Raw genomic sequence first — 13,847 nt, 5'->3', positions numbered from 1 at the left:
TCTAGACATAACTTATCTTCTTATTTCTTCTAGCATTGTTAATATTGGTTTTTCCCTAGCTTCAAGGATCCATGAGTTAAATGTTTCCGCCATATTGTTACAAGTAACATCAGTACATGCCCAAGTCTTAAAAAAGCATCTGCAAAAATTCTTCATATTTCTTGCACACATCTCCTCATAAGCTTTTGACCTTTGCTTTTGCAGTTCCTTCATAGCATTTTCAAAGTCAATTTGAGTTTATAATTTCACAGCCCTCTAGTATAATTTGCGTAAAGGTGCCCCTTTGATAATCTTGGTCCAATTTGTGAATATGTGCCTAGCACATAACCTGTGCTCAACTTCGGGGAGAAGTCGTGGTATGACAGACAATAATCCCTGTGATAGACAATATATTAGATGTACAAAAATGAACTTAACCATGAACTATGGAAGCTCTAAAAAATAAACATTTTGCCAAGGAAAAAGACAATATATTTTAAATAATATTTATCTTAACTAATGAAGAGGTTAAACTTATATTTAAATATACCTTTTGTTGATCTGATAACAAAGTCCATCCCTTGCCATCTTGCATTTTGAGATCTTCTATAAGATGTTTAAGAAACCAAGACCAACTTTCTTTGGATTCAGTCTCTATAATTACCCAAGCGACCATAAACATTTGATTATTTGCATCCCTTGCTGTAACACTAAGTAGCTCACCCTTACAATATCCTTTAAAGAATGCTCCATCAAGGCCGAGAAACCTTCTACACCCATGGAGGAATTCTTGTCTCAAAGCAGCAAAATTGATGTAGAACATATGAAATTGAGGTTCTAAACGTGAAATATGTGGTTTTAAAGATAAGAACAAACTAGGACCTACATTAGAAGCCTTCAACTCATGCATGTAACTTCTGAGAAATTCATATTGTTTTTCAACAACCTTTGCACATGCAGATAAGACATATTTTTTGGCTCTTGCAGCTTGCCACTTATTAATCTTCACACCATAGGTGTCTTCTACATCTTGAACAAACAATTTTAGCTTCCAAGTAGGATGTTTTAGAAGCTTTTCTTGGTATTCCTCGGCAAGAAAGTTTGCATGTACCCTTTTATTCCTCATAGTGGGTGTGCAATTGTGAACATTTTTTAAAAATCGGATTTGTAAACATCCAAACTCTTTTGTATACCTCGCACTGAGCTTCCAACAACACCCACTCTCATAAAACTTGCATTTCACAAGTAGTCTTTGCGGTTCATTATGGCAATAGTTCCATGCCCTGTGGGTTTGGCAACTATATTGGATGAGTGCTTTTTTTTAATACGTCTACATTTTGGAATAATTGCCCTAACTCTATTTGAACAGACCTTAATGGAGTATTAGGATCATATAGAGGCCAATCACATTTCTGTAAAACTTCAGGATCCTCCTCGTCATCGCTACGACTAAGTGGACTTTCATCCTCAGAATCTATTTCACTTCCATCCATGTCATGCTCATCTTGGTCTACATATTCATCTACACCCCAATAATTATCTTTTGCTTTTGCAGGCTTGTTTGCTTGTCCACTTTTCTCTATATCCCCATTGTGATCTATACTGACCTTCTCCAATTTCTTTTCCTCCATGTTTTTTTTTCCAGAATTGTTTCTTTTAGTGACCCATTCTTTTTTCTTTATTTGCACATCAATAAACTCTTCATCGCTACTTCCAGCTTCAACATCTTCGATTACATTTTCAGGTTCACTCCCGTATAACTCCTCATCATTTTGATCATAGTCTATAATTTCTACAGGAACTTCTGTAGTTTTTCTATTAAGTTCCCCTGAATAATCAACTTTTATTTCCGATGGATACAAAAGTTCTCCATTATCACCTTCTTCAATAGAATGATGGAAGTAGAACACCATGGCCCCATGTGTAACCCCTTCAACACGAAGTTCCTCCATTGTTTCGCCATCACATAAAATTTGAAGGCCTCTTTTTTTCACAAGATACAAGATGTCAACATAATTATAAGAGTAACCTAACCACTCAATCAGTTTTTTTGCCATTCTAAAATCAAATTTACATATGTCAATTTCTCCTTCAATACAAGAACCACCCACATAAATCACATCTTCTCTCTCGTAAACTAATTTCCCCCCATGAAAGCATTTGAGATTAATTATATTTGGATGTACTGCACCAAAAAAAATAATAAGTAAGGGACTTCATAATAACATACAATTCTTCATAAAAACATACAATTGTAACAATTGGATTCAACTTTGTTGTTGTAGGGATTATCTTCTATTAAAGCAGTATTCAAATGCAATTTTGAATAATCTGAATTTTATTGTTTTTTACAAAATTTTTATTAGGTTTTCCCAATTACATAATATCTTGATGTGTTTCTACAGGTACAATTTAAAATTAGGTTTTAATCATGGTTTACATCATGAAAGAGAAATCAAGTTACCTATAGAGGAAGCCATGGAAGAGAGTTGAGATGTTTTGGAGAGCGTTGTGCTTGAACGTGCTGCTGTTGTTCATGTAGTTCACTTTTTTTTTTCTTTTTTTTTCCTCGATGTATTTTTTAATTTTATTATAGAGTTATTGTATATGGGTTATAAATAACGTACTTCAAATGTACAAGGGTTATATATGGATAGTATAAGGATAGTATAGTGGTAAAATTATAATGGTATTCCGGCGAAATTATAATTTTCAGATTATATATGGCCGGAATATATCATTTATGTGTTAATTACACGTTTACAAAAGGTGCAAGGATGATTTGCTTCAATTAATTCTAAAGGGACTGATTTGCACATAAGTCTTAAGTTATGAGGCTCATTTGCCACATATTCCCTTCTTTTTTTTTTTTAACGGGAGGTCCCATCAAAGACCCTCTCAACAACAACCACAAAGGGCCTTCTACACTGACATTGAAGGAGAGCAAACAATGTACTCCTTCAATCAGCCAGGATCAATACCCTATGTCAGGCCAACAACAAAGCCAAAACACCAACACCATTTCAAGTCAAGCATTGCAGGTATAAATAAGACTTCCATCACATAAAAAAAAATTGATTTTTTCATTAATGGATAAATTCATACACTGAATGCCTTTGTTATAACAGGATTTAGCTAAAAAGAAGAGAAACAACAAGAAATAAATGCATTAGGTACAAACTAATACATATTTAAGGCATAACTTGTTCATTTCTTCAATGCATACCAAATTCCTACCACAACAAGCACCATAACAACCTTCCACAAGTTACAATTAATCCCCAAATTCATCCTAGTAGCCCTTTTTATTTTCAACATCAAATAATCCACTTACAATCTTCCTAGCATACTGGCTTATTTGCTTCAATTCCTTCCGCATAGACATAATTTCATTCTTCAGTTCCTGGCTTCTCTTGCATAAGCCCCAGTATAACATTAGTCTACCAAGCATTGGGGTCTTCCATGTCCACCCACTTAAAATATTTGCAGCCCCTCCTTTCAGTCTCTGCATCATAGTCAAGGCAAGCAAGGAACCTTCTACCAGGGTTATCTTTTGTCCAAGCCCCGCTCTTAGACAACAACAAACCACAGTGACATCTACTTCCTGAGTTGCTCAGCCTTGACATGTTTAAATTTCAAAAAACATTTTAATCAATTTTCCTTGACATTTTTGAAATGCTGCGTGTGAATTTTTATTTTATTATTATTTTTTTTTCCAATTTGATGCAGGGTCTGAATGTTGAAGATGGTATTGGGGAAGAATATAAATGGAAGCAACTAATTTTTTGAAGTCCAACGGCTACTTTGTAACAGCCAAAAGCATTGAAATTCACCAAACATTAGTACCCTCTGTCATTATGTCAGCAATTTTTTTTTTATTTTTTTATTTTTTTATTTTTTACAAATGGTAATTTGTTGTAGTAGGTTATTTTTGGGTTTGAGTACTCTAACTACTACTTTTGAAACTTGAGTACCTTAATTGCAACTTTTATCAAACATTAGTACCTTGGTTTTGTATTTACTCTCCAAAATAAAGTTGCTAACTTTAGCTACTCAACTTTGAGTCTCAATTGACAAAAAAAAGTGGGCCCTTATCAATGGGATTTGTTAAACATCGCCCACAAATTACTACATAAAGCCCACAAAATTCACTTGGTGGTTCTTATCTGGGCGTCTGGGCTGGACGCCACTCTGGTGTTCTGGCGTCTGGCTTGGACCTCCAGGCTACGGTTTGGGCGTCCATCCTAGGCGCCGGAGCCACTCCGACGGTAAACCGTGAATTTTAACGGTGACTTACCTCGTTTTCCGTCGACGACGACGTACCTCCGGCGTCCCCCGCATCTCCGGCCTGCCCTCCGGTCTCCCCCGGCGAGCCAGTACGGCTCCACATTTTTTAAACCGAGATTATTTCAATTTTAGAAAATGGGCATAATGGTCACACCAAATCATATTTGTGGGCTTTATATGGTAAATTGCGGGCGATGTTTAGCGTTTCACTTATCAATTTCATATTGATTAAACTTTTAATGTTTTTGTAACAACTTAAAATTGTTTATTTAATTGGATGTAGTGGGCCATATTGGAAAATGACATTAGTATATATAAAAAAGTCTCACCATTGAGAAATTATATAATTCATATTACATAAGTTGTAAAATTGAGAAGTGGGTTGAGTATTGGATATGAAAAACAACTCATTTTATATTTTAATATTCAAAATTGAGTTTCACAATTGGAGACAGTCTTTAGTACTGTAGTTGTTTAAAGACCAAATGAAGACCATATTAAAATTTCACATCTTTGTTCTCATTCCCAGACATCCCAACTTTAGTTTACACACACTTTTCTCTCTCCTCACCTCTTCACTACTCAGTCCACACTCCTCACTACACTACATAAAACAAAACAAAAACATCTGAATCTTTCAACATTACACTATTATCCAAATTCCAAAGCCTCTCTTCTCAAAATCCCACTACAAAACTAAAATTATTTTCCTCTTTCTCTTTAAATTTTTATTTCCTGCAAGAAAGAAGCTTGAAAAAAAATAAGAAAGCTGCAAAATTTAATCTTCATTTTTGGTGGATTAATATTATAAATATATAAAAAAAAGTTAAAAAATTTGAAAATGGGTGAAGGTGAAAATTGGGGATGGCAACCAAGTGGGTCTCCAACAATGAATTTGGAGAGATCAGACGTACATTGGAGTCATTTTGACAGTTCTGTAAATGCAGTTTCATTTGGTTTTGTTGCTACTGCTGTTCTTATTTCAATGTTTCTTGTTATGGCCATTTTTGAGAGGTTTCTCCGCCCAAATCCGCCGGAACCTCCGCTGCCTAGCCGCCGTGACATTGAATCCCAACTGGGTTTTCATTCAAAGCTTGGTTACTCTTCTCCCAAGGTTTGTTTTTCACCTTTTTTTACTATGCCTGTTAACTGTTTGATGAAATTACTGCAGAAAATCTGAGGAATGAGAAGTGTTTTTTTTTACTCAAATTGTGTACCCTTTATGTAAAATCTGAGGAATGTGATTCTGGAAAATTTTTGCTTTTGTTTGGTGTAAAAGTTTCTTTCTTTAATTTGGTGAGTTGCCCTTAAATTGTGGAATTTTTTTGCATTTTCTTTTTGGTTATCATGTAATTGGTTTCTACTGTTTGAGTAATTCTGCTAACTTTATCAGCAGGGTAACAGCCTTCCTGGATTAATGTGAAAGTGACCATTTTTTATCACTCGGTAGTATTATTATATACTCCGTACTTCGCTTTAATCTTTTTATGCTCCCGAAAGCTCTTTAAATTAGGTAATTTATTGAGAAGAATTCAATTCATAGCATTACATGGATCTGTCACATTTGAGGAAACTTAGATATTTTGTCTCCAGTATATCTGAATTTGCTAGTACGGAATAAGATTTATCCTGTTTTAGTAATTTAGGCCGTGTTCGATACTATTTTCGATTAATTTTGATTTATCTGAACTTATTTGCACTTGTTGAAACTTTATTGTAGTTGTGAACTAAACCTACTGAAATTTATGGTAGCTGTGAATTGAACTTATTGGTACTATATAATAATGGCATTCTTAGGATGTCTTAGCTTCCCATGTGATTTTGGTCCTTCTGATTTGAACTCTTTCCTGAGATTTTCCATTTTTATAATCATGCAAAAACCCTTTTCATCTGCACAGTCATGTGGATGAAATGGTGGTACTAATTTCATTTAGGGTAATGATTATTTTCTAAAGATATGGGAAAGAAACAGATGGAAAGAAGAAAACGATAATTCAATTTTCTGTGGACGTAACTTTACATGGTCCATCCCCATCACATACTAAATTGGACACTCTTCAATAATTTTATTTTGGCCTATAGTCTAAAGTAAACCTCTAGCTACTACAAAGCTGCAAGCCCTTTGAAACACCTGCAAGCCCTTTGAAACAAATTTTTGTTTTATTTGAGGTTAAATTCTCGAAGCTAGTTGTGTGTATTGGAGTACATTGATTATGGCAAGACTCTATAAACCTCTTATCCAAGTATGCAACCCATATGCGTCAATTGGTTAAGAGACAATAGATGCATGGGGGCATTGTGGTCATTTTAAGTGGGCTTTTTAGAGTGTTTTGGAAACACCGGGAAAATCAGGGTGTATTTGGGACTTTTGGGGGTGACGAATAAAAAAATCCAATTACTGTTACGCACTTGTATGTAGCTTCTATTGGTCTTGAGTCTGCCGATACACACGAAAGCAATAGTTGCAATGTTGCATGGAACTTGCATTTGTGGATCTTAGTCCCTTGCAAATGTTGCAATGTAATATTGTCAAAATCCCCACATGTGCAGAATTGAGTTTGTCTTTTGCATTTTTTTGAGTGCCTGATTAAAAAACAATGGCTCAACCAACCTCTTGTCTGCTAGATGTTTGTGTTGCAAGCAGCCCGAGGGCCATGATGCTAATGCTTACCAGTCAAGACAGAAATCTCCTAATATTGCAGATTTTTGATGGCCCGTGAATACCCAGATGCATATAATATAATGTCCCACATGAGTACATGACTAATGTCTTCATAGTTTTTACAGCTAATTCCCTTTCTTCATGGACAAGCTTTGTTGTCTTCTTTTAAGCTATTAATTTATTGTTTATCTTAGCCCATTCAGAAGAGCAAATCATTGTTTTCATTCTTGTCTATGCTGTCTCACTCGCTGTCTAGCTAATAAATTTGTCATCAAGATTTCAATGTTTTGTCATCTTCAATCTTGTTCAGAAAGCTAACAAGCACTGCCTTTTAGTGTTATGTAATGAAGATAAATAGTCGTAGTAGGTCGGGCATTCTAATGTTTTAAAATTCAGCATGGATTAGCAGAGATATTTTTAGCATTCCTCCATCTTTACCTCCAAGGGTTTTTGACATTCGACGGTTTTGTATTGAGTAATTTTCAATATGATGTTAAGTAGACGTTCTCTTAAGCAAGTAACAATGGTTTAGCAACTTTCGGGGGGGGGGGGGGTGGTGGTTGTAATTTGCATGTAATTCTAATAGATGTGTCTTGGAAGGATCAATTGGCTTCTACTTCATTATTTTTCTATCCTGACTCTGATTTCCCTTGCTTCATTTGTTTCAAATCCACATTCAACTCTTTATAGAGACATTGATTGCGTTGCGTGTTTAACAACTCCAATACTTCCCATTAGCATGAGAAACATGTAATTACAAAGTTTGTTAAGCATTGTGCATTTTTGTGTGTGCCTATTTCATCTATTAGGGTCCTATACTTCCTATAAGTAATGACGCTTGCACTTAAAACATGGTCATAAAAGATTATGTTCTTCAAGTCTATTGCAAGTTGCAATTTTCAGTTAACTCCTTGGGAATTAGGATGTCACAATTCGTAAGATTAGATGACTTTGCTTTTACTGACTTGGGTTATCATAATGTATAAATATTGAAATACAATCGATACATTCATACACGGACAAGTATAAAATTTTTGTAAAACCCCTGAGCTTTTATACTATGTACGGAATTTAGGGTAAAGCAACCAGTTGGGAGTTGGTGCTCGTATACATTGTTATATTTTTTAAAAAGTATAAAAAGGGCTCTACCGAGCTAGAACCCTTCACGGGTCAACCTGGGCCCGCTGGCTAGGCACTTTGGGAGTGCGGGATAGGGTAAGGGGATCCCTCCTCCACTTTGGTAGTGCGGGATAGGGTAAGGGGATCCTCCTCCAAAGTCCTCCTAGTGGGGATTGAAGCCCCAACCTTGAGGTTAGAAGGTGCTCTCCTTTCCACAACGCCAAGCTTAGCTTGGTATATATTGTTAGGTTAGATCACAAACTTTTACATATACGTGTATATTTTTTATCCTCTTATAAAGAATGATACCGGCTGCTCTAATAAGCTGTTTGTTGATCTTATCTTATTTAATTTTTGGTGGTTTTTGTGGTTCCTATGTTGCCATCAGTCGTTTGCTTGTATGACAGACAGAAATAGAGTAGACATTTTTAACAGTGCAATGTCTAAATTGTCATTTTAATGTGTCTATGTTTTCATCTTCAGATGACAGTTTACTCTCAAGAGCATCCGGTATTGATGCCTGGAGATAATATTCCAACCTTCATTGCTCATCCGGTTCCTCTTCCGTGCCCTCCTGACCGCATCCATTGGCCACCCTGTAAGTTTAAATTACCTCTAAAAGGCCCTCAAAATGCCAGAAGTACCCTGCAAGCTATTGTACGAGAATCAGTCTAAAGATAGATGGCACAATAGCACATATTGTTGCAAATTTCTTTTAAATATGGACAATTTTTAGCTCGTACAATGGAGATTTTCTTCTCCATTTGAGTTGTTTACTACTTGTAAATAGAGCATCTCGCTCCTTTGGGTAGACTCGCCCTTTCACTTTGAGAGACTGAGGCGAGCAAGGCTTACTGCTTTAAGTTTCTAGGGATGGATGAAGTTGCGGATCAAATTGAAATCCCCGCTTGTAAAAAAATTGGAATGTGTAATTGATATGTTGAGCACAGGCTGATTCAAACCAAGTTTTTTGACATGGTCAGAAATTAGAGAACCAACATGATCTAAACAATTTTATTTTATTTTTTTTTTATTTTTTTTTTTTTCATTTCTACTGTGATTACATCATTTCGAAAATCACAGTTGTAAATCTTTATTATCTGAACACTCTTTCTTGCCGGAGTATTGATGTTCAAGGACTGCATCTACATTTTCCTTTAATTAATTAGGAGTCATTTTTAGGACATAATTTTCTCCAACTTGAGCTATATAGGTGATATCGTGGACACAATATATACTGTATGAATATATTATGCATATATCGCCAATAATTCTAATTATTTTTTGCAGATTTTCCAAATTATAACTACAGACTTGATGAATTAACTACATGTATTATTACTACGTATCATTCATAGGTTTCACTCTTTAAAGCGAAGCATGTTATACAATAGTTTTCGTTGCATGTATGTCAAATGTTGATATATGTGACCAAACATAATTTCATAACAAGGTGGGGACTATATTCATACAATTATACACGAATATAATTCACTGACAAAGTATGTTAACCAATTGGCAATAAATTTCATGTTTGATTGTTTGTTTGTCTTACTAGACTGCATACTTTGATTTAATATGTGACCTAACTTTTTATATCAAGGTTTATCTATTAAATAGTCACTTTCATATTGATTGTATTTTATTTAGCCCCATCTTCCTTTGTCATCCAAAATATATATACTTGATCAATCTTGATTCTGACACCTCAGCCCTAAATTCTAACACGACTATTTTCTTTGTTGACCTACATTTAATTTGTTCGAAAATTCAATTACTCTTTGCATAGATTTTTTATTAATTGTGAATGATTAGTTATGATGTTATGACAATTTTACTAAATAACATAGAGTTGTAGAAACACTTATAGTTGAGGTTTGAAGTTAAAATTACTAACGTGCCTTGGATCTGGCAAGCCCGACCCACGGACGAGCCTATTCACTAAAGTGAGGCTCATGCTCAACTTAAGATCATGATCTATCGTGTCGTGTCGTACTTGCACACATAAGATGATTGTAATTTTTTTTTTGTTTAACATCCTTCGTCATGTCGTGATGTGCTGACATGCACAATAGTGTGCCTTGTCATGCCAACCCCATGCTCGTGTCGTATGGTGCCATGTGAGGCCATGATGTGCCTTGAGCTGATCAGTACCGTCTTTAGAGACAGGGGATCAGCCGGATCACATAAACTCCCATTCAGTAAAATTACGAAAACCGAGTTCAAATTACAACTATACAAAAAGGCTAAAACAGAATCATTTGATAGGTAAATATAGATTAATAAAATACTTTGTATTTATTTGTGAGGCATCTATCTTGCAAAGTTGCAATATATGGATCGACGGTTAATTTGCTAGGTGCAGAGTGCTAATTGAATGTTATTTTTGTCGTTAAAGAGATGTTGACTAAAATTTGTTGATTTTGTGTTAGTTATTTATTAAAGATTATGATTTTTAAACAAATGGGGTGAGAGAGGCTCGAACTCTCGACCTCAGGATCACTCAACAAGCTATGAGACCTACGCGCTAGCCAACTCAAAACACCAAGAAGTACATTAGTTAATATTAGAATTTATTCGTACAACAAGCTGAGTAACATTGCATTAATTTTCTGAAAAATCTTATTCTTAATAATAAAAATAAAAGTGCATATAATAATTTGAATAACCTTATTCTGAAACAAGAAAAACCTTCTCTGAGAAGTAAAAACTTGTAGGCAAAATCTAAACATAGTACAAAGCAACTTAGCTTGGAGTTGGATTATTGCACTGATTTTCAGTTTTTCACAGTTGCTTCGGCTGAGCAATAGAAGTTGATTCATCGGTCAATACCACGGTTGTTTCGAGGCAATATGGACTGTAGAGAAGGCCAGTTAGGAAGGATTTTCTTAACCCCGCCAATAAGATAGTCATCTGCAGAGCCAGGAGCAAAGTTTATGAGTGCATATGAGTCTCCTTTAAAGAGGTAGGCCTCATTATTTCGGTGTGAAGCAAATGCCGCATCAAATCCACTTTCGAAGATGGTGTTTCTCCAACTACATAAATTTCCTGAGAAAATGAAGGACTCATTCTTATTTTAAGACCCAAAAGCACAGTCTATTCCATACTCAGCAAAGGCGGTACCCTTTAGTGACGGGAACCCGTAGGGTATAAACAGAGGTCCGTTAATTACTCTGTCATTTGCTGTCCCGGGTGCATAGTCGAGGTATGCTTCATTACTAAGCGACGAACGGAATGCAGCGTCAATAAAACCATTTAACTTACACACCCCATCCGTGTACCAATCTTTCACGGAAGAAGCGGTGTTATTATTGCTCTCTGCTTCACATTTGGTAATTCTTACACTTACCCTTTCGCCATTTTCGTCTTTGTAATAACTTATTGGCCTCTGAATGTTGATTAGCCTTTGCGGATAGGATTGTGGGTCGAAATTCGAGTTTACAAGTAGTACATTGTGCTATCTTAGTTATACGAAAACTAAAATTCAAAATCAAAATTTATATAAAATAAATAAAACATAACACATACCTTTATAATTATAACTAATTCAAAAAGTATATAATTATAACCCGAGCCCAACAAATTATGTTGTGTCCTTAAGACAATTTTGCTCCCTCTATGATACCCAAGGTTATTAAGCAATTTTCTCCCAGGATAGAATGAGTTTCGTATCTTATAAAATGGTAGGGAACAAACTAGATTAAAGTAACCGCAACTATATGCATGTATATTTAGAGAGAGTAGTTCAAACTAATATTCAGTATCCATAAATCAGAACAACTAACAACTATTTATAGAAAAAGAAACAAAGATGAAAAGGTGCAAGTAATGAAATGGCACAAGTGTTTATTATAACTAATGATGAGTTAATGAAATAACTAACACAACTATTCACATTAAAAATTACCAATGAAAAGTAATCATTATCCAAATATACAATCCAAATAGTTATACAATTGTCATACAACACTACTCTACATAATTCTTCACTAATACAAAAATGTTTACAAAATAAATATCCAACAATCCCCCACATTAATGGAGAATTTCTCATTCACAAACAATTGAAATCTAACAATCATCCCCCACATTAATGAGAAAGACTTGTTATGCAACATCATGGTATATTATGCAAATTGCAGTTACTCAATGAAAAATAAATGTCTTGGGATTAGTAGTCAAAGACTTTGAACCACCGTACCCCTACTGAAGTCCATCGAGCTTACTCAGTCCATCAGTAGTATTCTTCAACTTTGAACAGCCAACTTTGAAATGTAAGCTAAGACAAAAGAAATCACACAAATATTTCTCTAAAATAGTTTGTTCTAATGTTCGTGTCCGCTTTGGCCATGGACACTCTTGATTCTACAAGTATTTTAGAGAATTCGACCTCAAAATTCTCATAGAGGCGGCCCATCCTCACACTCACATAGGCGACTTCTATACCTTCCAATAGAAATTATTAAAAATCTATACTTATTATTAAGCTTAAACTTAACCTTTCTCGTATAAGCACCAAAGTCACATATAGGAATGATTTAGAGTTTTGTACTCTATTGTGCTTTTACAGTTATCATAATTTAACTTGGTTGTCCCTTTGAACGTAGATCTTGGAATCTCCATTCAATTAGGTTGGGTAGTCGCTACAATAACTTAATTGATAGGTCTTAACCCCATTCCCTTTGATGACTTATCCACTAGTTCTCTAGTTAAGCCTTTTGTTAACGGATTCGCAATTTTGACCTTACAAAGTCCATCATAATAATTCCACTAGAGAGTAGTTGTCTAATAGTATCATGTCTACGACACATATGTCTAGACTTTCCATTATACATGACATTCCTTGCCCTTCCTATAGCTTCTTGACTATCACAATGTATGCAAATATTAGGCGTAGGTTTTGGCCAATTAGGAATATCTTCTAGAAAATTTTGAAGCCACTCAGCTTCTTCACCGGCTTTATTTAAAGCAATAAATTCAGACTCCATGGTAGATCGAGCGATACAAGTTTTCTTAGATGACTTCCAAGATACTGCCCCTCCACCTAGTGTAAATAAATATCCACCGGTAGATTTCGTATCCTTGGAGCAAGTTATCCAATTTGCATCACTATAACCTTCAAGTACTACAGGATATTTGGTGTAATGCAAACCAAAATTTTGAGTTTGCTTTAGATAACCCAATACACGTTTTAACACTTTCCATTGATCTCCATTTATATTACTCGTAAAACGGCTTAATTTGCTAACAGCAAAAGCTATGTCAGGTCTATTATAGTTCATGATGTACATTAAATTGCCTAAAATACGAGCAAATTCTTTCTGGGATACACTTTGGCCATTGTTCTTGGCAATGTGTAAATTAATATCTATGGGTGTCCTCATAGGATTTATGCCTAAACCCTTAAACTTGCTCAAAACTTTCTCAATGTAATGGGATTGAGAAAGAGCTAAACCATCAGATGTCCTATGAATTTTAATCCCTAAAATTACGTCTGCAACGCCCATATCTATCATTTCAAATCTATTATTCAACATGCGGTTAGTGACATTAATATGATTAATATCACTACCTATTATAAGCATGTCATTAACATACAAGCACACAATAACATATCCATTATGAGTAGTCTTAATATAGACACATTTATCACACTCATTGATTTTAAACCCATTTAACAACATTACATCATCAAACTTTTTATGCCATTGTTTCGGTGCTTGCTTTAAACCATAAAGAGATCTAACAAAACGACAAACTTTATTTTCTTGTTCAAGAACAACAAACCCTTTCGGTTGTT

General features: G+C 35.0%; 1 protein-coding gene across 1 annotated transcript; it reads left to right on the top strand.

Moving 5' to 3' along the window:
* Positions 1-4,601: 4,601 nt before the first annotated feature.
* Positions 4,602-9,409, top strand: LOC110706838. The gene is made up of 2 exons (XM_021884807.1): positions 4,602-5,380; positions 8,531-9,409. The coding sequence occupies exons 1-2, from the start codon at positions 5,108-5,110 to the stop codon at positions 8,720-8,722; spliced, it is 465 nt and encodes a 154-aa protein (XP_021740499.1). The 5' UTR covers positions 4,602-5,107; the 3' UTR covers positions 8,723-9,409.
* Positions 9,410-13,847: the final 4,438 nt, after the last annotated feature.

Source organism: Chenopodium quinoa, unplaced genomic scaffold (assembly GCF_001683475.1).
Source record: "Chenopodium quinoa cultivar QQ74 unplaced genomic scaffold, ASM168347v1, whole genome shotgun sequence".
NCBI classification, from domain to species: Eukaryota; Viridiplantae; Streptophyta; class Magnoliopsida; order Caryophyllales; family Amaranthaceae; genus Chenopodium; species Chenopodium quinoa.
The sequence above is the reverse complement of the archived record's forward strand: the minus strand, read 5'-3'. Positions and strand labels throughout refer to the sequence as shown.

Excerpts from the sequence above, each read along its gene's own strand:
- LOC110706838 (XM_021884807.1), top strand. The coding sequence starts at position 5,108 with ATGGGTGAAGGTGAAAATTGGGGATGGCAACCAAGTGGGTCTCCAACA. Across the intron at positions 5,381-8,530 it reads TTGGTTACTCTTCTCCCAAG|ATGACAGTTTACTCTCAAGA; the intron begins GTTTGTTTTTCA and ends TTTCATCTTCAG.